Source organism: Lissotriton helveticus, chromosome 2_2, assembly GCF_964261635.1.
Source record: "Lissotriton helveticus chromosome 2_2, aLisHel1.1, whole genome shotgun sequence".
NCBI lineage: Eukaryota > Metazoa > Chordata > Amphibia > Caudata > Salamandridae > Lissotriton > Lissotriton helveticus.
Window position 1 is genome coordinate 342,659,404 of NC_136060.1, and position 25,479 is coordinate 342,684,882.

The 25,479-nt window shown below is 38.2% G+C and overlaps 1 protein-coding gene across 2 annotated transcripts in view; it reads right to left on the minus strand.

The window, feature by feature from the left end:
• PPP2R2C (protein phosphatase 2 regulatory subunit Bgamma) overlaps positions 1-25,479 on the minus strand; it is a 597,242-nt gene that overhangs the window by 525,853 nt on the left and 45,910 nt on the right. The window contains exon 2 of one of the 2 annotated variants that reach the window (XM_078678501.1): positions 14,308-14,337. The exons of the other annotated variant lie outside the window; for it this stretch is intronic. Coding sequence (XP_078534627.1) covers positions 14,308-14,337 — 30 coding nt within the window. The remainder of the gene's footprint in view (positions 1-14,307; positions 14,338-25,479) is intronic. 2 annotated transcript variants of the gene reach the window in all.

Below are 25,479 nucleotides of genomic sequence, written 5' to 3' on the forward strand. Positions count from 1 at the left end.
TCTGGGCACGGTTGGAACGCGGTCTTCGTTTGTTATTTTAAACGCATACATTCCCCCTGAGGAATGTTTTAATGTAATAATGAAGCGAATGTTTACCTATGTAGCAAACCTATTGGATGCTGAACATCCCCCTTATATACTAATGGTTGGAGATCTAAATAGTAAACTATCTAATTCTACTTTAGCTAAATTTAGAAATAAGTCTAAGGAAGAAATATATAATATACCTCAAACGGCTTGGCCTCCTAAAATAAAATCTAATAAAAGAGGTAAGATTCTCTTGGAGGAATTAAGCCTCCTAGAAGGGCTTATTATTAATGGTAGAATGCCCTCGGATAGTCCTGCCCAGTATACACATGGTTCTTACAGGGGTGAGTCTATTTTGGACTATGCCATTACGGATTTCGAGTCATTTCATTTGATTAGGGATATGGTGATCACTCACTCTATTTTGAGTGATCACAAATTAATTAAATTGGCTCTTTCGTTAACCCCTATTGAAAATAATTCTTGGTCCTTAAAGCATAAAGACCTTTCTATTGACCGTAGGTCGGGTAGATGCTTTTGGGGACCTACTACCATGAAGGATATACAAAGCCTCTTGGCCCATACTCTACTTGAACTTGAACAGTGGGAGGGTATAGAATTCCTACAACTTGAAAACCTTATTAAAAAAGTTATTGGATTCGCAAAGAAAAAGCGAATTGCCATTAGGCCACATTTCTCACCTAGTCCTCTATTTTTCCTGAATAGGGAGATAAATGCATTAATCAGGAAACAATATCTTAATAGAACTGAGGAAAATAAGTCTCTACTAGCATTATTAAAGCGCAGAAGAGCTAGATTGAGACTTAAATTGAAAAGAGAAAAGGAAGATATATTGTGGATCAATTTGAGGGAGGCAATAACCTCTAATCGATCCAAAGAATTCTGGTCTATAATAAGAAAAGGTTGTGGTACTGTAGTAGCACCCCGTCCTATTGCCATTAATGAAAAAGTTTGGACACTATTTCTAACTGCGCTATATGCTCCAACTGAGGTAATGGAGGACATAGGTTTGGTGGAGATAAATGATTTTCAAACTAGTAATCTCCCTACAGAAAAAACAATAGTTACGGTAATAAAGAGTATGCGATCTACTGGAGCCATGGGTCCAGATGAACTTCCAATGACAATTATTAAACAGGATATCGCGACTTGGAGTAGGATTCTTCTCCCTATATTTCAGGCCTGCTTTAGGACAAGAACTGTTCCCGAATCCTGGAGGGGTAGTATATTAATCCCCATATTTAAAAAGGGGGATCGGGAGTTGCCATCTAATTATCGCCTAATAGCTTTATTAGATGCCATAGGGAAAATCTTCGCGAAATGTATTTTAATGCTTATCATGGAATGGGCAGAAACTAATAGGATTTTACCAATGGAACAAACTGGTTTCCGCGAAGAACACGGAACGCTCGATAATCTGACAATGTTGCAGGTGATATGTGACAAGTATGTACATATCCGTGATGGTGGCATATATGCTGCATTTATTGATTTCTCCACGGCGTTTGACAAAGTGGATCGTCAATCGCTGTGGAGAAAATTGGCAGCATTGGGTATGCCAGGATACTTACTTGCATTGGTTCGTTCTCTACATACAAATACATGGTGTAAAGTGCTACAAGGTGGTGAAGAGGGTCTTACTTCATTAATTCCCTCCCAAAATGGCCTAAAACAAGGGTGCATATTGGCACCTATATTATTTTCCTTATATATGGCTGATCTTCCAATTTTTATTTCATCATGTGAAGGAGTGGCACCGAAAATTGGAGGAGCTGCTATAACTATTTTAATGTATGCAGACGATATTCTTGTTTTGGATTTGACCCCGAAGGGTTTATCTAATCGCCTGTCCGCATTGAATGAATTTGCCGTAGCACACCATATGAAAATTAACACATCAAAAAGTAAAATTATGTGTATTTTTGGTAAGAGAAAATGCAGATCGAGCAATTATAAGTGGGTAATTGGGGGGCAAAGACTTGACGTTGTTAAAACTTACCCTTTTTTAGGCAAAATAATATCAGCGAATCTTAGTGAGACTCCCCATATTGAACATAATTCCCGTAAAGCTTTGTCCCATGGAATGGGGCTATGCTCGCTATACAAAGCTACTGGGAAGAGACACTTCTCTCTTTTTTTGGAAGTTTTTAAAGCTAAAGTGCCAGCTACACTCCTATATGGAATAGAACTAGTAGGGCTGAACCAGTGGGGATTCCTTCAAAAAATGGAAGGACGGGTCCTTCGAAAAATTACATCACTTAGTAATGCATGTTCTACCTCGTCATGCAGACTAGAATTTGGGCTCCGAAGCTGTTGGACACAGGGATTGGTGGCCCTGGTAAGATGGGTAGCATGCTTGGCTAGAGGAAAACCTGGTACTCTAAGAGAACTTGTAAAAAAGGAGTTACTGGGTAATCTTAATGATTTTTCCTCTTTATTGAAAAATTTTAGGAAAGCTGTGGCCCTGTTAGAGTTGGATGAGAGTACCCTATTCTTGATTAATTCTTCTGAACTTAAAAATTTATTAAAAAGAGCTTCGTGGGAGTTATCTGTTAAGCTGGATACTCTTGCCCAACCCAGATTATGTGCCAGGAAACCTCTCCTAGAGACATATACCCCCAAGTCGCCCCAGCAATATTTGAGCTGGAATATTCCTCATGGAGTACGTAGGTTATGGTATCTCCTACGTCATGATCTACTCCCTCTTAATCTTCTTTTAGCAAAATGGCACGGGAGTCCCACGATATGTAACCTCTGTGATGTCGCTGTTCAAGATCGTAACCACGTCTTGTTTACTTGCCCTGCTTTACGTTCTTTACGAGTTAAATGGATTAAACCTATTTGTCTCCAATTGGGAATCCTAAATGCTAAATTGTTTATTCATGCACTTTACTGCCCTCCCAATGAATTGTTTTGTTGCAGAATTTTTAAGTTTTTTAAGGGATTCTTAAATATTTATTGAGATTATTGAAATGTCGCCATGACTCACTTTAAAGTTGATAACTGTAGTATTTTGTTTATGTATTGTCAACTATGTACCCTTATATATTTTGCTTTTCTTTTTTAATCTGTTATTACAGTACTTTTGTATGTTTAATTTCCTTATGTGGCCCTCAGTGAGAGCCAAAACATAATAATAAAAACTTGAAACTTGAAACTTGAAGCACTGATTAAAGCTCCTACGATACATAGGCACATCTGCCCACTGCACTAAGCCTTGTGGCTGTCACCCACACAGGGCCCTGTACTAATTCTTCATCCTGATTTTTAAAGCTGTATGTGGTACCTCTATCCAACACTACTCACTAAAACTCTTCTGGTAAGCCTTTCACACTCCCTATCCCCCTCAATATCCAGCGGGCACATCTTCTTGGTGATCCTCAACCTCAATCCAACAAACCAGGTGGCATTATTATGTTTTTTCTAGAATTCGCCGACCTGATGGATGTTTTAAAAGTTGCCAGAAAAAAACACTGTCTTGTTTGGTCTGGCCATATATCTTCATCTCACAGGATCTTTCCAATGCTACCAATGATAGACATAAAGATTTCCTAGCTCTCCATAATTAAGATCTATGAACATCCGTTATGGCATCTTGCATCCTTGTCTTTGCAAAATTACCCATGAAGGCGTCTCTCACCCATTCGAGGATCCATCTAAACTAAACAGTTTTTGCATTGTATCACTAGAATACCTATGGACTCAAATGTTCAGTGTTCTTAAATTGTTAAACAGTTAATGCTTCACAATTCATTATTTCTTGTTGAGGTCTTTGTTGTTCCCTATATTTTTATTATGGCTTATGCGGCCAAATATCTTATAATATCTTACTTTCTCTGTTTTTCGTACCTACTTCAATTCTATCTTCTTATATTTTTGCTCTTGTTCTTGAGTGCTGACATGCCCGGTTCTTGTCTCTTTCTCTTCATATTACCGATCTGGCTTTTTGCCCTTGATCTGTCCCTGTTTTCATTATTTCTTTTACTCTATTTCCATTTTTTCTTTTCGTGTATCCTCTCTTTCATTTTCCTCTTCTCCGCTTGTTTCCCTTCCCCCATCATATATTTGTATGAATGATTATTTTATTTGTTTCTGTATGTTCTTGTTAATTTCATCATGTTTCCTGACTTTCATGACCAGCATCATTTGTCTTCATTGTTGTTTTTTCCAGTTCGTCATCATTGTGATTATTCCTCTATCTCTTAAACATTAACTTTTTTAATGTTGTATTGTGGACATTTGTGGTCTGAGTCATCCTGTTAAGCGTCAAAATGTACTTTCTCATTCATCAAAGCTTGATTGTCAGATTGCTTTTTTGCAGAAAACCCACTGTAATGATGTTGAATCTCTTAAACTCAAGCGTCAATGGGTGGTTCAAGTTGTTTTCTCCCCAGCTATCAACCATAAAGGTGGTGTTGCCATCCTTTGTCATGAATCTTTGAAAATACAAATTGTATCAACTGAAAATGATACGAGTGGACGATTGGTAATACTTCATGCCACGGTCCATAATAAACTTGTCACCTTTTTTAACATCTTTTTACCGGTTAAATCTGATCCGAATTTTTGGCACAAATTACACTAATATTATCTTCAATTAATAACCCTAATATTATTGTTGCTGGAGATTTTAATAATTGTCTCGACCCCTTTTTTGATAGGAAATCTGATGCTGAATTTAAACCAGATAAATCTTATAAAGCGTTTCAAACTGCTATTGCCTCTCGTCCACTCTATGATGCTTGGAAGACCAGCAATCCTGATAATTATGAATTTATGATCCTTTCTAATGTTCACCATACTATATCTTCCATTGATTATGTTTTTATTTTTAAACCTTTACTTCCCTTATATGATATGATGATATGATAAAAGTCATTTATAGAGCACACGTTCACCAACGGTTTCTTGGCGCTAGTTGGGAGATGCATGGACATGTGCAGTGATCGGATAGTCAGTTAGAAAGCCAGGGAGAAAAGCCATGTCTTAAGAGCCTTCCTGAACAGAGAGTAGGACTGGATTTGGCGTAGCTCGGGAGGGAGGGTGTTCCAGAGCTGGGGTGCCGATCTTCTGAGATTGGCTCCATTTTTATATCTGACTCCCCGGTCTCAGTTTCTCTCGATTTGTCCCTTGCCACTCCCAAACAGGCTACATGGAGATTTAATAATTCCTTATTATCCAACCAAAGTTATATTTTAAATGCTACTTCTTTTATACAATATGCTTTTCAATGTAATAAATCAACACCTATGTACATAACAATTGGGATGCCTTTCAAATCCTCATTTAGAGCTTTTACAATCACCTACACTGCTAGAAAGAAAAGGTCATTGAACTCCCAGTGCCTCTCATCCCTCAGACATGTTAAGGTAAGACCCTTGAACACTCTAATTATCCTTCCAAAATCCCTGTTCACCTCCGGGATCTAATCAAGGCTAAATCTGATCTAAACAAATTGGCCACAAATTATGCTTGTAATATTGTACTTAAAATAAAATCTAAATATCATGGAGGTCAAAACACAGCATTAGAATGTTGGCTAATTATTTGCAAGTCAAATCTGAAAGGAAAACCTTTGACCCTATTCGTAATACTCTTACTAACCTTGTATAACACTCTGATTCAGACATTGTTGAGGCATTTCAGACTTATTACCATTCTTATATATGGAAGACAACCATTCCACCGTAATCGACACTCGGTCATTCTTTGATGGTCTCCCCTCTCCTTGCTCTATTACGGATGCTATGGCCCTCCTGGTAAAAGATACAACTCTTCAGGAGATTTCAGATGCAATTAAATCCTTAAAGAGAGCTAAGGCTACTGGTCCTGATGGTTTCTCTTTTGAACGTATATCCTCTTTTTTATCTACTTTTGCTCCACGATTACTTGAGCTCTTTACCTCCTTTCTATTGCATTCTAAACCTGAAGGCTCTTTTCTTGATGCTTTCATTGTAATTCTCCATAAACCTGATAAAAATCTTTCCCTCTGTCAAAATTAAAACCCAATCTCATTAAATGATTATGACTGTAAAACTTTTGCAAAAAATTCTTGCCTCTAGACTGGTAGGGGTTATTCCCCAACTTATTAAATCTGATCAATCTGGCTTTATTAAGGATTGGCTCTCCTCAGATAATGCTAGAATGTTCTCTAATATTCTCACTCTGTGGAAAAGGTTATCCTTATCCTCTAGCTGCATTATCCCTTGAAGCTTTTGATCGCAGAAATTGGCAATTTATGTTCAAAACTCTTCAGGGGTTCGGTTTTGCCCCCAAATGTATTTCATTCATCAAATTACTGTACTCTGATCCTCGTGCATGTGTATCTTTTAATGGTCTCTTATGTCGTGAACCCTTTCTTGAATGTGTTCGCCATAATCCTTCGATAACTGGTTTCCTTCAGAATTCCCACAAAATTAAACTGTCTGCTTATGTAGATGATATCCTGATTTACCTTTCGAAACCCTTAACTTTCTTACCCTCCTTCTTGTAGGAAATTGCCTTATATTCTAAATTAGAACATTGGAATGTTGGGAGCTCCATTGCAGACAATGGAGTGCTCCCTGCTTCTACGGGCCGGTAAAGGCCCGCAGAGCAACATTCCAATGCTCTACAAAGGCTTCTCGCAGTTCGAGGGGATTTATATCCCCTCGAGCTTTGAGAACCCTTTGTTTAATTTGTTAGAACATTCTGCCCTCTAGTGGCAGAATGTTCTAATAGCCTTATAGCCCTTCGTAGCAGGGCTATACGGCTATTAAAGTCCCGCTGTTTCGTTAAAGTCCCTCACCTTCGGCTCGGGCCTTTAACGATTCAGCGGGCCTTTAATAGCCGGTATAGCCTGCTACGGCGGGCTATAAGGCTATAACATCTCGCCATAAATGAAATTTTTCTAAAACTGAAATCCTACCTTTAAATAAAATATGCTATCAATTCATGTTTTCTGACACCAACTTTAAATGGTGTCCATCTAAAATTTGCGTATGGCTTTACCCTGCCACTCCTCAAACTATTATCTATAACCTTAATGCTTTGAAAATTAAAATTCAAAACCTACTATCCTCATGGTCCCACTACATTTATGCTGGTGGGGTAGATTGGATACCATTAAAATGATTGTACCGCTCATTCTATTTCTGCTTTCTAAGTTACCCTTTAAAATCCACAATTATTATTTTAACCAAATCAATTCTATCTGTACAAAGTTTCTCTGGAATAACAAACACCCCCATATTGCTTAAACTAAATTAATCAAACCAAAAAAACAAAGGGTTCAACCAGACAAGTGTATCCAATAAACAGACAATACCAAGATGTTCCGATACCTAGCTGGATTCATTTTGAATGTTCTCTATTGCATGACTTTTCTTTCTATGACATTTGTTTTATGTCCAATTGCACCTTTATATCTAAGCATCTTTTTTTTTAAATATTCCCAACACTTGTTACATTCACTGTTTACAGACGGCTCTAACTTCTATCAAGCCATCCTTGCCTCTTCTATTTAGTACAATACATTTATTAAGTTTTGCCATAAATCCTTCTATTTCAAACATTGGAAAGAGAAGAATATTCTTATGTCCACCAAATTGTATCCAATTACTCTGTTTTACCTTTTAATACAATACAAGTATATTATGATTTACCCTCTTCTTGCTTATCTCAATATTCTCAATTATCACAGGTACTTCAATCATGTCTTTCAACCAAAACCTTTCCTGCTAAAATTACCCCATTTATTCCCTTAACTCCTTCACACAACATCTCTTCTGATTCTAATCCTAAAATTTCCTTTATATACAAACTTTTACCTACTCCTATCTCTGCAAGACCAAAATCCCCAACTGAACTAGCTTGAAAAATAGACCTTTCCATCACCCTTTCATCTAAAAAATGAGACAAATTATGGCATACATTTTTCCCACTTCTAGAGATGTTAATATTACTCAATCTTTATTCTTTCTATATAGTAGAGCTGTTAGGGCGCCAGAATTTTAATCTCTTTAAAAAAGTACTCAAGGCCTATCTTTTCAAAATGTCGCTGTAATTCTTCCTCCTCTATCTGTAGTGTTTGCCTCCTCACAAGTCTCTCTCCGCACCCGGATACTCCAGAGTAATTGAGCGCACTATAAAACCACCCATAACATAACATTTATACATAAAATCAACCCTTCTTCCTCTCTTCTCTGCTGGTCATGCCTTCCCACCAATAGTACACTATCTCATTTGATATACCATTGTCCTAATGCCCTAAAATTTTGGAAATCAATTTGGCCCAAATGTTCCAAGAGTTTTCTTTTCTGTATCCCCTTATCAATTCAAAATGTTTTTCTTGGCTCCATGTCAGTTGATTTTCATGACACAGTGCTGACGTTGAAATTGTTTGACCTTTTTATTGCTCTTACATTTAAAGTTATTCTTACTTGCTGGAAAGATAATTCCAAAATATGTATGCTAACATGGTGGAATCTTATTTGTGACGAACATAGAATTTCGACTGCTTCATCTTCATCTGTATCTCAAAATATCAAATCTGATTTACTTTGGTTACCTTTTACTACTTTTCTGTCTACATACTCCTCTGTATAATCATACTTTTTCGGCAATTCTTCTCCCTTCCTCTTCTTTCTCCTCCTTTATTCCTTTTCCTTCTCTCTTCTCTTTTCTTCCCTCTCGCTTTTTTCTCATTATTATTCTAAAATTAGATAATTAATAGTCTAGATGGTACTCTAATCTTATTCTTTTTTTTTACTTATATAAGGCTGTACTTTATAGTTTCTTTCCCCATATAGTATTATAGCTCCCTTTTATTGTATACTCTACCATGTTATTTACTTCCTTATGCTGTTTGTGATCTTGATACCTGTTTATATACTCAATACATTTTTTTTTTTTTTTAAACTTGTACAGTGCGCTTTTTTATCTCCCAAAGATAAGAGTTTATATTTTTGAATATATTATAATTTAAAATGTTTTGTCAAGAGCAGATAGATTGCTCTAAAATAGCCTAAAACTAAGAGGTAAATATAGGCAGAAGATAGGAAACAGTGACTGTCCACTGAAGATAAGTTCTATCTGTAAAAGAGCACCTCCTTTAAAGTGTATGCTTCACAGATACTTACAATTTGCAAATTAACCCCTTCAATAATCAGATGCACTGCACTACAATCACTACAGGCAGATGTGATCATTTAACCTTTAAATTATTCACCCCGAAGTCAAAGCCCTCAATAGCTATCACAAAAAATGAATGACTACAGGATTTAACTTTCATTTGATTTATTTCATAGCATTGCAACATAGACTGTAGGATAGATTATAGAGGCATGAGGTGACAGTGAACAACCTTGTACAAATGCACAAATACAATATAACACATACGGTACAGAGATCAGGCTAAAAAACTATACAATAGTACCATCATATTTTTAAGGTTATTCAATTAAATAATTTTTAAGATAGCAATTCAATGTAACCAGTGTAAATATTAAAAATGAGACTGGCAAGCTCTTCCACAGTTTAATATCAATTTGAAATACCAAAAGGAATTTGGAATTAGCATTTCTAAAAATAACATGTCCCAATTAATACTTCTAAAAATAAATACTATGAAAAAAAAACTTATTAAAGTGTTTCTTCACAAAAGTGACACAGGCACTGCAACCTTGAGGTGGCCTTACGGTGGAGCACATGCACATATCAGTGGGTCTCTGCACTGCACATGGTTCCTCGATCTTGACGGGGACAATTTCTTGTGGATCACATTCAGAGCACCAGGCATTCCTCAAGCCAGATACTGCAGGGATGGAAACATACTTTTTCAAGCAGGGATAAATTATCTAGCAGCAGCTCACGTCCCCTGACAATGACATGTTGTGGTAACTAGAAGGTGGCAGCCAGGGATGTCGGATAGGCATTGCCAGCTGCCCGCCTTTTGGTGTACAAAACGCTACCCGTGCTTCTCTTGGTCTCAGGTGCAAATGAAGATGGAGGCAGGAACAACAAGTAAGCAGGTCTATAGGACTTAGGTTTCTCCTACACTATAGAGGCACACCAGCTTTAGTACTGCCATGCCTTTATAATGTTAACGGGCTTCTCATGATTCTCCCTAGACACTAAGGGGCCGATTAGGATGGCGGACGGACCTGAGTCCGTCCGCCACCATAGAGTAGGAGGGACCGTCCGCAGGGGCTGCGGCGGTCCCTCCATGCAGATTAGGATGTGACCGCCAGGGTGGCGGTCACATCCTCAATCTTTAACATTGCGGCGGGTGCAGCTTCAAGCTGCACCCGCCGCAATGTTAAAAATGCATACATTGCATTTGTATGCAGCAAGCGGCAGGCACCGCGCGGTGCCTGCCGATTACTGCATACAAATGCAGGGGGGTACCATAGGTACCCCCCGTGTGCACCCCCCACCCCCCCTTCACCCAGGGGGCCCACCACGGGCCCCCGCAGTGAAGCTCCGTATGCTTTTCCATGGCGGAAAACCCGCAGTGGAAAAGCATTTCTTTTCGGGCATCCTAATTTGGCTGACGGTGTCTAAGAGACACCGTCACCATATTAGTGCTTTGCCGCCGCGGTTGTAAGCCAACTGCGGCGGAAAAGCTGCGGACGGAAACCAGGACCCACCAGCCATCCTAATGTGGCGGTGGGTCTTTGGTGGGTCCGCAGAGGATTTTCCACATCCTCCGGGCGGGCGGTGGCTTCCGCCGGCCCGGAGGATGCGGAAAATCCTCCATCATAATTGGCCCCTTAATTGGCAAGCTACAATAAATCCAGAATGCTGCAGCCAGACTAGTGCCAAACCAGAGCAGGCAAAATCACAGTATCCCTGCACTCAAGACTCTACCAGTTGCAAGAAGAACTGATTCACATTGCATTGTACAATGGTCTGCTCAAAGGTCAAGACCAATCTTCCAATTGAAGCTCATCCTGTAGAGTCAAAAGAGAACCCTCAGATGGAGAAACCTCTCTCCTTTAACAAAAAACCTAAACAGACGGGAGCGGTTTTCCTGCAGATATGCAATCTGCAGAACATGGTCCAAAGAGAATAAGGATCCTCAGCAGCCATTTAGAATTCATAAGAGTAATACAGATCTGGCAATTCCAAGGCTCATAACTCGGGTGACTCTCAGATTACAAGTTAGACTTCTTTGTGAACACATCACATAACGCCAACTTACACATTCCATTGGCTTGCTACCAGTATGACATTGCTATTTTGGAGCACTTTTTCCTAATCTCATGCACACCAAAACACTCCACTAAAAATAGTGTCTGCATTAAAAAACATAATGCAAAACGAACAATTGATGGACAGAATGATGAACAATGTAAAACATTCACCCCAGTGCAGAGATCTGGACCTACATCCATTGTTTTTTTGCTCACCATGCTATTCCAGTTTGAACCCAGCCATATGCAAATCCGTCTTGACCCTGCTTTCCTTGGGAACAGTCCAGCCCGAACTGCCAGGTCAGATCCTCCCTGGACCAGAAACAAACACCCTGGGGCCGATTCTGGGGTATCATCAGCGAGGCTAGCTTGACTTCAGTGGTATGGAGAGCCCAACCCACTCGGGGTGACAATGCAAAAAGAACAATTCATGGAGAGAATGCTGAACAATGTCAAACATTCAACCCAGTGCAGAGATCTGGATATAAATCCATTGCTATATGAGCACACTTGGGTCCTTGGCCCACTGTGCCACTGGATTGAAGCCAGCCTGACTGATTCCCCGAAACTGGTCCCAGGATGCTTGTTTCTGGTCCAGGTAGGACATGTCTTTGCAGTTCGGGCTGGACTGTTCCCATGAGGAGTGTGGTCAAGACTGATTTGCATATGGTTGGGTCTAAACTAGGGTGGCATGGGGAGCAAAAGAACAATGGTTTTAACCCAGATCTATTGACTGTGGGTGAATGTTTGATTTGTTCCACCGTCCATCCATCATGTGTGTGTCTTTTGCATTAATAACATAGCACTGTCCCTTCAGCCATGCCACACTGTGGGTTTTAAATGTACTAAATAGCACATTTTCTGCAGTGTCACCATGTACCTCTCTGCTGCTCCCCACAATGTATCTTCAGTTCAAAGCATGCTAGCCATGCTCTTAAGAATTAGAATGAAATGTTGCTTTCTCTATCGTACGTACTAGTGTTCTGTTTCTTTTTAATGGGATGGTGATATCTTTGAATAAAACCTCTACATTAATCTGTATTTATTCTCAAAATGTTTAAAATGTTGTGTGAGCTGCTCACTACTTGACCAATTGAAAATCACTATGCAACCCAACAAGGAGCAGGAAACGATTTTTGAGCAAAGCAACATATACGCAATTTACTGACAAACACAAGAACTTATTGAAAAGGGGCTTAAAGCATTCCAAGAAGGTGAGGGTTCGTCCTCTCGTTATCAATGGTTGAACATTCTTTAGTAGCATGAGGGAGAACAGCTCACCTTACAACTAATGGACTTTTATTACTTAACTAACCATACAGTGTAATTACTTAACTAACCATACAGTGTAAGAGAGCAGAAGAATGCATACACAACAATTAGTGGGTAGGTAATGTATTGTCCCTGTGGGGATGTATTTCCTGTACACATGTCCAGTAACTAGATGACTCAAAACCAGCATGCAAAACAAAAACATGGTATCCTGTGAGGATCAATCACAGTGTTAACTTTTGCCCCAGTGAAATCATTCAATTTAACACTGAGTCCTTCAAATCAATCAAATCAAATGGTTTTTCAATCATTATTATATGATTGTACATGTAGTGTTTCCACTTTACAAACATGTCCCTGGAGCACAGCTAAAAACAAATACATCAAACCCATGACCATTAGAAAAAACACTAAATCAAATCCTGAATTCTATCCAAAATGTCTAATTTCTTCTAAAATGTATACCGATAGCTCCACCTGTAGGTGTTACAGGAGGAGCCATCTGTATACATTTTAAAGACCGAAGGACTTATATAAACTTAAAACATGGATAGGGCTTGAGTGCCCAGAAAGGTGATTTTTTATGATTACCTCCATGGGGTTTGCACATTGAAGAAATTGTGCAAACAGGTTTCGATGTAATACAAGGAAAAAAGTGCTTTGTTGGTTTTACAAGCAATTTGGGACTTAATGAAAGTATGGGCATGTAAGCATTAAGGTAAAAGGTTTTCATTTGCCCTTATCTCATGGGTTTTTAGATTTGTTTCTGCATTTCAGTGCCCAGATTCCTTTTTAAAGGGAATCTCGCGCTGATAATAACCTCGCTTAAACATTTGTAGTATCTCATTTGCATTGAGGTCAAAACGTGTCAGCATTTTCCAAAAGGGAGGAATATGGAAAAGCTATTCTTACTTTGTTAAATCTCAAAGAAACTTTTGTAGTGAAAATGAGTAATTAACAAGCAAATAATTCTCTTTATAATAGGAGTAGAATTGGAAATACTATCACCTCTCTTTTTTCCTGTATGAGACCAGATGAACTATGACAATCATACACTGAGAATACTTTGTGTTGCTCTTTTTTTCTGTGAATAACAATAACTGGAAAGTTTGTGCTATTTTTGCAAAACAAGAATTGCTTTAATAGTTTATGTGTTTATGTTTTTGACTTGCATTATTTGATCATTAATGTGAATGTCTCATATTTATGGTGCATTTGATTGCTTTCTTGTTCAGTCTTATGAGCTTGTTGCTTTATTGTTTGTCCCCTTAATAATCAGTACTAATTTGAAGTAACATTTGAATAAGATAAATGGATTACAAAAGATCTCTTGGTCACACAGGATTCATGTCCGTAGTTGTACTACATTCCTTCACAATTATCTTTGATTTATGGTGACTGGGGGTTCTTTCTGTTCTTTGGTTTTATACTAAGATCAATCCCCCAAGGTAGCCTTATAGGATCAAACCCCAGCTGGTTTATACTTGAAATGTATAATCATCACCCAAGTAAGGTCATAAATCTGCTTTATTTGGGAATCAGTTACAGGTTATGTCATCTCTTTAACCAGCTACCTGCAAGGGTAATGGACTACTAGTAGTTTAGACTTCACATCATTGTAACTGCATCCTCTGACCCTGCTTCTGAGAGCCTTGCCAAACCAGCAGCACAAAGCACTGTTTGTGCATCTCACAGGACCATGACATATCTCACAGAGAGAAGGGAGAACCTCAAAACACAAAGTCACACTTGATTGCACATTTAGAAATCAACACGTAAAGGCTGCCAAAGCAGAAAATAAATGTATACCTACCATTGCTTGTAGTAATGATCTCAAGGCAACCTAGCAGCACATAAGCGAAACACAAAAACAAAAACAAAAAAAAATCCTTAAACCACTATCAATAATTCGACCAGCATGTTACATTAAGCAACATGTTACATTCTGCAGCAATCTACTAAACATTCAAGTATATGCCTTTTCTGTATTTAAAGGCTTTCATAAACATTTGTGATGACACCTCACTATGAATGAATTTGATTTTTTTTAAAGTTATATTATTATATAAACATGTTCTAGGGTACAATGAAATGTTTCAGAAGTCATATTGTCTAATTAGCATAAGTGATAAAAATATCATAAATATTACTGCATCCATGTTGAAACATTTTATAAAGCACTGTATAATTTTTAAAGGTTTTCTATAAGTATTCCGTGCTTCTAAGTTATGCGTTACTTACTCCTCATTTTCAAAGAATAAATCCTACTTATAGAAAGGAGCTTTGTGATAGGAAAAAATGGACGTAGGGGCTTATTTATAAGCCCCTGTGCACCACATAAACTTCCCTTTCATTGAATTTCAGGCAGCGCACAGTGCAGTGCCATATCTACAAGGCCACGTTAAGCCACCCTACATGGCTTTCATAACCTTGTAGATATGGTGTGAGGAAACGCAGCACAAGTCGTTGCGTTGCATCACACTACGATGAAGAGGTATGCCATGGGGTTTCAGTGGTTGTTCCAATGTAACACTCATGGCAGGGGACACAAACCCAGAGTTACAACATTCTGTAAACCTGGGAATGCATCAAAAGCCTATGCCTCCCAGGGGTGGCATAGGGGAGATGCAACGAGGAGAAATAACATTATTTCTCCTCTTTTTTTATCATCGCTCACTACAGTAACACTCCAATTAACGGGCTGGGGCCAATTGAACTTCCACCAATGGGAGTACCGCAGGATGTTCAAAAAGAGGGTTGGGGCCGTTTACCGGCATCAGCGGCATTTGATAAAGGGACACCCCGCCCAAACGTGTCATGCCAAAGCTGTTAAATAAATAAATTGGACCTTTCTACGTTCCCCGCTGTGCTCTCTGATTGCTTTTCATTGAAGCGGTCCATTATCTGATATATATATATATTTATTTATTTATTTATTTATATATCCAGCAACTTCCAAAGGGAATCACACTCCCGAGCACAGGAACTTTTTCTTGAAGCTTGTTTATTTAAGCATAGTGAACTCCGCCACCTTCACCACCCACCAATGTTTCGAACAAGAAATTTTCTTTTTCACGGTATCGTGAGTCCGTTTTTTGTTTCACCCTTAAATAGTGTAAGTTTACAAACAACCAGGGAGAGGCATTCTGGTACTTATGGTTTCAAAGTATTTCAGCTATTTTACATACTTGATTCAACTTTATCAAAACGTGGCGTTTGTGACATTTCATTTGTAACTATTAGTTAGTGAAATCCTATTGTATGTGTAAATTTATCTCCGTGAAAGATATTTATAAAACATTTTTGTATGTCATTCTGTATGACTGTCGTTGTACATACTTTCCAGGTATAGTACCTTCAGCTTTGTGTGCACACGATTGATCGCTTTACAGGTAGATTAAGCAATATGTTGAGGTATAGTACCTCTTCAAATGAATCCAAACTAATAACTAATGTAGGTACTGTCACATATCAAGGTACGCTTTTTATACTTGTACGCTGTTCACCTGAAACTAGTATGCACATTACATTGGGAAATGTGGGAGACAGCATGTGTATTAAACTTCACTTACTGAGGCAATTTGAAAGCTGGCATACAATGATCATTTGTACTAATGAAAAAATTGACTCATTGCAATGGTGCTGTATATCCTGGTACAATTCTAGAGTTGAATGTCACAGCAGTATGTAAACTGCCATGTAATTCTACTTTTTGCACATGGAAATGCTTAAACTGACTTTTATGAGAACATGAAAAATAGCAAGGTCGAAACCAGCATTGATATATGTGATTCCACACTGGAAGCAATGTAGATGACATTAAATTATGTGTTTTATATACTTTGGCACTGTGTAAACTTGCCCAACAACATTATTTACGTACTGGGGAGAGTGTGCATACTGGCGGTGCAGAGACAGAATATCGATGCAAAAATATCGACTTGCACAAATATGGAGGATAAAATATCGTGGGTCAGAAATATCGACAGACAAAATGTCGTGACCAAGAATATCGGTTTTAGGTAAGTAATATCGATGTTTAAATTTCAAAGTGTTTAAAATCATTTGTAAAAATATTGTTGTTAAAAAAATCATTTTTTTATTTATTTTATGTAATTTAGTATACATTTTATATTTATGAGATGTATGTTTTTTGTATAAGAATTGATTGCATTTTTATTATATGTGTTAAAATGTTAGTAGTTATTAATTCTTTTTTAATTTGAATTTTGCGTATTTAGTTCCGTAGCGGGTTGTGGGTTTAAAGAGGAATACGGTGGGAAGTAATTTAATTATATAAAATTTATAGATTATTTTTAGTTGTTATTAATATTTTTTATTTGAATTTTGCGTTTTTAGTTCAGTACCGGGTGTGGGTTTATAGGGGAATAGGGTGGGAAGTAATCTAATTATAGTGCATGTATTGAATATTTTTTATTAAATAATATTTGTTTAATTGAGATGTTATAGTGTTAAATGTGTAAAGTAATTTATTATGAATGAATTATTAATTTGTTGTTAATTAATTTAAAATAATTAATTAGAAATTAATTATGTTCATTGTGTAATTAGTTTCAGGTGTGTTTTGAAGTGTTCATAGGTGTAAATGGTGGAAAGTAATTTATTTATAATTGATGAATGAATAATTAGTTGTTAATTAATTTGAATTAATTAATTAGAAATTAATTATGGTAATTGTGTAATTAATTTTGGGGGGGTGTTGTAGATATTATAGTGTTAAAGCATGTGTATTTAATCAATGCTTATTACTTTTTTATTCATATATTTTTTAGTTGATTATTAATTATGGAAATAAATGGAAATACAATTGTTGAAGTGTTTTTATTGGTGTGGTGTTATAGGGTAGGAAATAAAATATATACATTTATATTTTAAAAAAAATGTTTTGTTTGTTAATATTTGCTCCTTTTAGATGATTATTGTTTATACATGTATTTAATAATGTATTTTATATATTTGAAGCTTTTTGTTATATGCAATTTATATTATAATATGTGTTCTTTTTGTATGTTTAATATATTTAATTGTATATTTTTTAACAATGTTTATTTTTATGATTTTTAGAAATGTTTTCTATTGTTTAAATGTTATTAGTAATTTTTGTTTCTCTGCTATCCAACACTTTCCCTAATGTTGCACTCACTGAAGTAAGAATAGTAATTTCTACCCCTCTACTATCCAGCACTTTCCCTACTGTTGCACTCACAGGAGTAGGAATAGTAATTTTCACCCCTGTGCTATCCAATACTTTCCCTACTGTTGCACTCACTGGAGTGGGAATCGTAATTTTTACCCCTGTGCCATCCAATACCTTCCCTACTTATAGGAGTGGGAATAGTAATTTGTACCCCACCCCATCCAATACCTTCCCTAATCATAGGAGTGGGAATAGTAATTTGTACCCCTCCCCTATCCAACACTTTCCCTTCTGTTTCACTCACTGGAGTGGGAATAGTAATTTGTACCCCTCCCCTATCCAACACTTACCCTACTTATGCACGCACTGGAGTGGAAATAGTAATTTTTGCCCCTTCGCTAGCCCACACTTTCCCAACTGTTGTACTCACTGGAGTGGGAGTAGTATTTTTTACCCCTTCGCTATCCAATACTTCCCCTACTGTTGCACTCTTTGAAATGGGAATAGCAATTTTCTACTCTCTGGTATCCAACACTTTCCCTACTGTTGTGCTCACTGGAGTTGGAATAGCAAATGTAATTATTTTGCTATCCAACATTTTCCCCACTGTTGCATTTATTGTTTTGTGAAATGTAATTTTTTAATATAATTTAATGTTTTAATTCATTATAGAATTTTTCTATTTTAAATTATTGATATATATTTTTTTTATTTATAACTTTTAAGTTTAAAAATTGAAAAGGGATAATAGTTAAATATATGAATATGTATAAATTAGTATGTTTGCATCTTTATAATTTTTTATTAAGTTTATTTGTTATATTTAGTTAAAATGTATATTACATTTAATTTATTTTGGTAAAAATAATATTAATATTTAATATATTTTATATATATTTTGAAATCAAAATGTTTTACATCTATATTTTTACATATATATTTTTGATGCGATATATTTGTACTTACTTGTTTAAATATGGTAGTTGATATTTTTGCATTCTATATTTTTCCATCAATATTTTTTACATCAATGTTCTATCAGTAAACCCATACTGGCATAGGCATACAAGGTATGAGTTACTTATTGAGGCACTGTGGAATTGAAAAACTGGAATAACAGCAGAACTGGACTGGATCTCAAAATCAGCTGTGGAAAAAATGTTAACCTCAACCCCACACTTTCAGAGACCACACACAACTAGAACGGGGCCCTGGTGGCATGGATTGGTTATAGTAGCCCATCCTGATAATGACTACCATAGGAAAAGCAGTGAGCTTTATGTCAAGATCCTGTCTTACGTTCTTCCAGTGGGGCACACTTTTTTATATTGTGTATGTTTCTACTGTGGCACATACACTTGCCTGCTGTTCATCCACTGCTTTGTTTTTTATGAGACACCATTTTTAAAGGTACACATGTGCTATGTTAATATGAAGAAATAGTGCAATTGGGTACAGTTGCACATACTGAAGCACTGGAATATTTCATACCCCTTTAGGACAGCTCTAAATTGAATTACTTTGTAGCCAATATATTTGGGAAATTGTGCTGTAAAAATCAATGATGGGTCCCATTTATTTCAGAGTGTTTTGGAGAGAACACACAGAAGATGTACGGCCGATGAAAGCAAACGGGAAACAAACATTTGTGGATTCGCTCTTTATGTTTCCCATTATTTTTTAGTATCATCCTTCCAAATCTTTATAGGTTACAGCACTTGCTTCACATTATCCTGAGCCATTTTACTCAACATGGTAGAATCAGACATCCAGCTCAGATCTGTAACTCAGACATAACAAATGAGTGAGGTTTTCCTCTAACAATAATATGATCTGCTACACGGGGAAACATTCTGGGAATAATATATTTGTCACCACTTAAAGCATGGTAACTACATAATTTAGGTTCAAGTATCTTTTAAAAAGTTACAAAAAATATTTGGTTTGTTCTTACCCTAAAATACTTTTAATTATATTTACATTTGCATTGTCACCTTATATAAATTCACACATCCCCAATTTACTAAATACTTCACTACAGTTCATTAGAGTTCATAATAAAACTATCCATTTACCAGGTTTAAGTTCCTCAGTTATTTAGCCAGTGCTTAAAAAAAGGGTTACTGTTGTAGGTCTGTTTTTCGGAAGAGATCGCTCATCCGTGAGATTTTCCCCCTCGCCATACCCAATTTGATGGTTGCACCTCCCATTAAGGCTTGCCTACTGGTATGGATGTTTGTTCCGGGAAGACTGGTTTAAGAAGTATCTTCCTTAGGTCCATCACTGTTGGGCATGTACACATCAGGCGACTTATAGATTCTGTTCTGTAGCCGCATAAAAGGAAATTTGTGTCTTGCTTCATGCCCTTCCATGCTGGAAGCAATTCTTTTGAGGCATGAGATCCTAAACGATACAATGTAAAACTCCTTTTTAAGGTTGGATTTAAATGAGATGAGACGTAGTCTTGCAGCCTCAAGTAGGTGTAAGAATGTATCACAGTCCAAGCATGTCGCAGTTTAACCAGGATGCTTTTAACTTCCAAAAGTGACAGTTTCTTTATTGTGACATTGTTTGACCTTATGAATGCTGCTTTGTCCATGCTTCTTGGATTCCTAAATCACCTAATGATTTCCCCAAATGTGTGCCCCATGAATTAGATTTCTTTGGTCCATCTGTGCCTTGATCTCTACCCAACATAGGTTATTCAGTGATCCACCTTCTGGGGTGCGGAGTTTCTAGTACAGTTTTACGAAGGTATTGATTTTTTGGAATTTCTGATTTCGGAGTCCAAATTCCAGACAAACCTTTGCTGGCGAGGCAGCTTTGGGGAGACAGAACACTGTTTTATACACTTTGGTTTGTAGCTTGTTCAAGAAGTCTATTTCTTGTTGTACCATATTTCCAGGTCATATGTCAGGGAGGGTAGGAGCTGTGCTGCCATTAGTCAACAAGTGGCTATGTGAAGGGCAATTCAATTTCTTTTTTAGAAGTTGAAAGCAAATATTAATGATTGAGGTTTAGCTGTCATTGACGTTGTTTGGCCAGTTAGAGACATTTGACTCCCTATGTTTAATCCCAAATACTTGTATGAGTAGGCTGATTCTACCTGTTCACCTTTTATGTACCATTTATACGTTCTGAACTGAGTATCCACTAAGTATCCACTAAGGGTACCACTTTGGTTTTCCTCAGGTTCAGCTCCAACCCTTGCAACTCAATTTAGCTTGCCAAGGAATTAATTACTTTTTCCAGGCCACTCGGGCTTCGGCTCAGAACCACTATGGCATCTTCGTATTGCAGACAGGTGATTGGCTCATTTGCCAATTTGGGTGAGTAGCTCTCAACATTTATCAAATAGCTGTTCATGTCGGCCAAGTGAAAATTAAATAAACTTTGTGCCAACACGCACGCTTCTTTCAAGCCGTCATTGATATTAATTTTGTCTGTCACTCTACTGTGGTCTCCAAGTTTCACCTGTGCCCAAGTCTCGCTGTATAAAGCAATTATTGCATTGAGAAATGTTTGTGGTATTCCCCATGCTTTTAATTTTGTCCAGAGACGGTCTTAATGGTACTCTATCGAATGCCAATGTTAAATATATGAAACAGGCAAACAACCGGGATTTCCTTCTTATAGCTTTTTCTGTTAACATTGCCAAGACTGTTAGGTTTACTGATGTTCCCATGCCTGGCCTAAATCCTGCTTGGGTTTTTGGAATCACACATTTCTCCTCCACCCATGCTTGGAGATGTGATAAGCTACAGGAGGCATATAATTTTGCTTCCACATCAATCAAGGCTATCATCCTGTAATTTTCCAGCAAGGTGTAACTTCCGTTTTTATATATTGGGTGGAAGATGTTCCTTTTCCAAGGATTCGGTACCATGTTCTGATGATAGGTGTGATTAAAAAAAGGTGGACACTCACCTGTTGGAGGGTGGTTTGGCCACTCGTGCAGCATCAATCGTCTGGGGCCCTGACGCTGTCGGTCTTCCCTGCCGCCACCGCAAACTCGATCGCGGAGCCGCAGTGAGGGAAGACTACACCCCCCAGACTCCTTTGCGGACATGCCCACTTCCGGGAATCACCGCGCACGGAGGCGCACAAAGCCGAAAAGCTCCCCCCGCGTCGGGAACGCGCGCGGGCGTCGCCGGGCTAAGCCCGGGCAAAGGGCGGGCCCTCTGTGGCCCTCAGAGGCCTGAGGAGGACGGGCCGGGCCACGCCACTTGGCCTTTCAAGAGGAGGTAAAGCTACTGATCGACATTTTGTACTGGACAGTAGTATTTGCCTAATAAACTCAATAATTTTATTCATATCCTAGTCATATTATGACCCGCAAAGGGGTTGCCACTAAACTAGCCCTTCGGTCGGATTCTTGCCCGAGGATGCAGGATAAGTACACAAATAATACACTGTTACCTACACGTAGAGATGTTGAGAAAAATCATTCTGACCAGCCTATAGACAGCCCAACTAGTAATAAATGCTCTCCACTAATAACCAGTACAGCATATAGCCTCTCATTGTTGGAGGAATTAAACAGTTTGTGTAAGACTAGGTATGCCCCTGCAGGATTACCCTCCCCACCAAATAATTTTAATCCGTTAGCTCCTAATGAGAGTGTGCTGGAACCCTTTTCCATAGTCACAAAAACCAATACCCAATGTATAATACCCGTTCGGGCTACACCTACCAAAAGGAAGCATGACGGGGATAAATATAATGGGAGCCAACCTAAAATACAAAAAATACAAAATGGGTCAACTCTGCCGCCTACCAATTTCCCCCCTAACTACAGAGGTGGCTAAAAAATAGACGACCTAGCTCCCTCTTCCCAGATGGCTTTATTGTCTATGATCGAACAACTGATCAAATCTATTATACACCCCCTGATTGATAAAATTAACAACTTGGGGGATAGACTGACAGGGATTGAGGAAAAAAATCTAATTTAATTTGTTACCTTTTACCCACGCTACAATATCTAATCATCCCTTGTCAACTGCTCCTCCTAATGTGCCTAAACTAACCACTCAAAATAAAGTTGCCCAAACTCAAGTACTAGTTCCCACTTCTTTGCCCTCAAATGTTCCTATAGCCCCTCTCAAACCCACTACAGTGCATAATATTGTCCCCAGAGTAGAGCGTAACAGGGTTTCCTGAATTCATCTACCTCCAGAGGCCGCTCCATTCGTGTGCGTCCTCTCGGGAGTCCCGCAACTGAAAAAGGGAAAATCAGAGAGACAACACGACTTGTTAATTAAGGTCCAGTTTTGGCTATCAAAAAATAGACCCCTGCCCCATGATCTTGACGGCAGGATTATGAGCGTGAGGAGAATGGGTTGGCTAGGTCCCCTTCCAAAAGACATCATTGGTGACTTGGTACTAATAAGATTCAGGAATAGATATATTGTTCCATACCTCCAAACTTGGCCACGTAAAGAAGGTGATGGCCCCATATCCACCTGGGATCTACACGATTTTTACCCAAGCACCTCATACATCCCTCCTCTCAGGCCAATGGCTGAGGATAATATCAGGCTGGGTAGAGGAGTTTGTTTACCGTATTGTTGTAGTATCCCCGCGCCTAACAGATTTGATTTACCGTGTAATAGTCTTAAGCACGGCAACCCCTATCAACTTTCCTTCTGATGTAATGGAATAACTGTTAACACGAATCCTGTAAAGTATGTTATTATCAAGATAGTTATATTCACAGGGCGAGCAAATGTTTTTAACTTTTAATCGGTAGATAATTTGTGCTTCATATGTATGTACTTTTTAATCATGATTGTATTTTTAACTGTACGCTTTTATGATTTTAAACAAAAATCGAATAAAGCAAATCATGCCAAAAAAGGTGTTAGATACCCTGCCCAGAAACCAGAAGCTTGCTTAAATAATGCATTGGGGCGACCATTCGGGCCAGCTGCTCCCTCGGTCTTTTGTTTTTTTACAATCCCTTCTACGAGTTTTGCATCCGTTAATACTGTTGGTCCTTGTATGGATGAGTCAGGCGTTTCCCTTGCTGCTTCCTCACCATCCTGAATTTGGATGCTTGGTTTTACTACCCTGTCCATTCCCTCTAGTGTTGCAGCTGATGGTCTTTTGGTGTGCTGATTTTGATTTTGCTCCAACTTCAGATTTCCTGGGAATAAGTCTTTTGGCCTCTCCAACTCCTGGATTGTCTTCCTATTTTATGGATTAGTATACATTTCACATACATATGCTTTCCAGATTTCTTTACTTATTCCTGCATTTATATGCTGGGCCTGGCCTTTTGTTAGGCTGTTGATTGTACCCCACAATTCCTTATATTTGGCAATTTACAGGCCCAGAGTTATTTTCCCCAGAGTTCTTCAGTATACCTCTTTTTTTGCCTCCCTGCAATCTTTCTTATATTTTTCCTCCAGAGATTTTGCATTTTTTAGTTATTGTGCCCTTTCTTGCTGCTGCAGCCCATCATCTTACCGCACTAGCTATCTTCCTTTTCTCTTCACGCAATTCTTTGTTATACCATGGTTCGTGCCTACTACCCCCTTGGGATTTTTGTCAGATGAAATTCCTATATAATATCGGTTTTACTGGAAATCTGTTCAATAAGGCCTTCTTTAGAGCTACTCAAGCATTGATGGGCTGTTCCACTCTCAAGATCCCCATTTTCTTTACATGCTCGTAGACCACATCCATTATTTGGTATATGTTGGTTCCGTTCCATCTTAGGTTTATTACATTGCAGCTTGAGTTTAATACTCAGCACTTGGGGGAGGTGGTCGCTTTCAGGGTTGGGGTAAATTTTAAAAGAGTTCACCATGGGGAGTACCTCTTCACTAACAAAAGTGTAGTCTATGGTGTCCACGCAAATCTAATTGAGTATTTGAATATATGGATTATAGATCATCGTGTCTATATGTAAATGAGTATTGTATTGCAGCATTTACGTTGCACTTCATACTCCTGACAGAGTAATCAGCATTGTTTTTCTGTGCATTGTTGATAATGGTACTGGTTATAGAATGGCCTTGTAGGAGGAGGTGAGTGAGATGCCTGAAGTTTGGAGACATGCTGCACTGGATACTGCACTTAAGTGTGAACTGTTACAGAGAGTGGAAGAATAGCTGCAGTCATATTAGCACATACTTGCCATCTTAAAATTGGTCTATATCATAGAGAATAAGCCACATTTGATTAGAATCAGCAGGGTCGACAAGTAATACACTATGTGGATCTGCCCAGCAGTCAGAGAGGCCACAAGCCAGCAGGCCACAGTTATGCAACCAGAGAATACTACATAGGTCCACATGACAGCAAACACAAACCATGGAGTCATGGTTAAGCAGCCAGGTAAGGTGTACATATTAGGGGTCTATCTATGAGTAACACATGCTCAACTACTGGAGGGATAGTTACGCAACCGGAGAATACTATATGGAGTCCAAAGAGGCGATGCAAGCCTAATCCAAGGAGAGATAGTTAATCAGCCAGAGATTACTACATGGTGACCACCTAGGAGAAACACATATTCAACCACTAGGAACATAGTGAAACAACCAGTGAATGCTATATGAGGTCCACCTAAAAAAGATATATACCTAAGGCCTAGAGGCATGGTTAAAACAGTCGAAGAGTACCATAGGGTGTGCTTTTAGGAATGACACAAGCCCAACCCCAGGAGGCATGGTTAAGCAACTTTTAATTTAATGAGGTCCACCTAACACAGCTGCTTGACCACCAGCGGCATGGGTAAGCAGCCAGGTAATACTATATGGAGTCCACCTAGGAGAAACACAAACCCAACCCAAGGAGGAAATCAAAACCAAGAAGGCA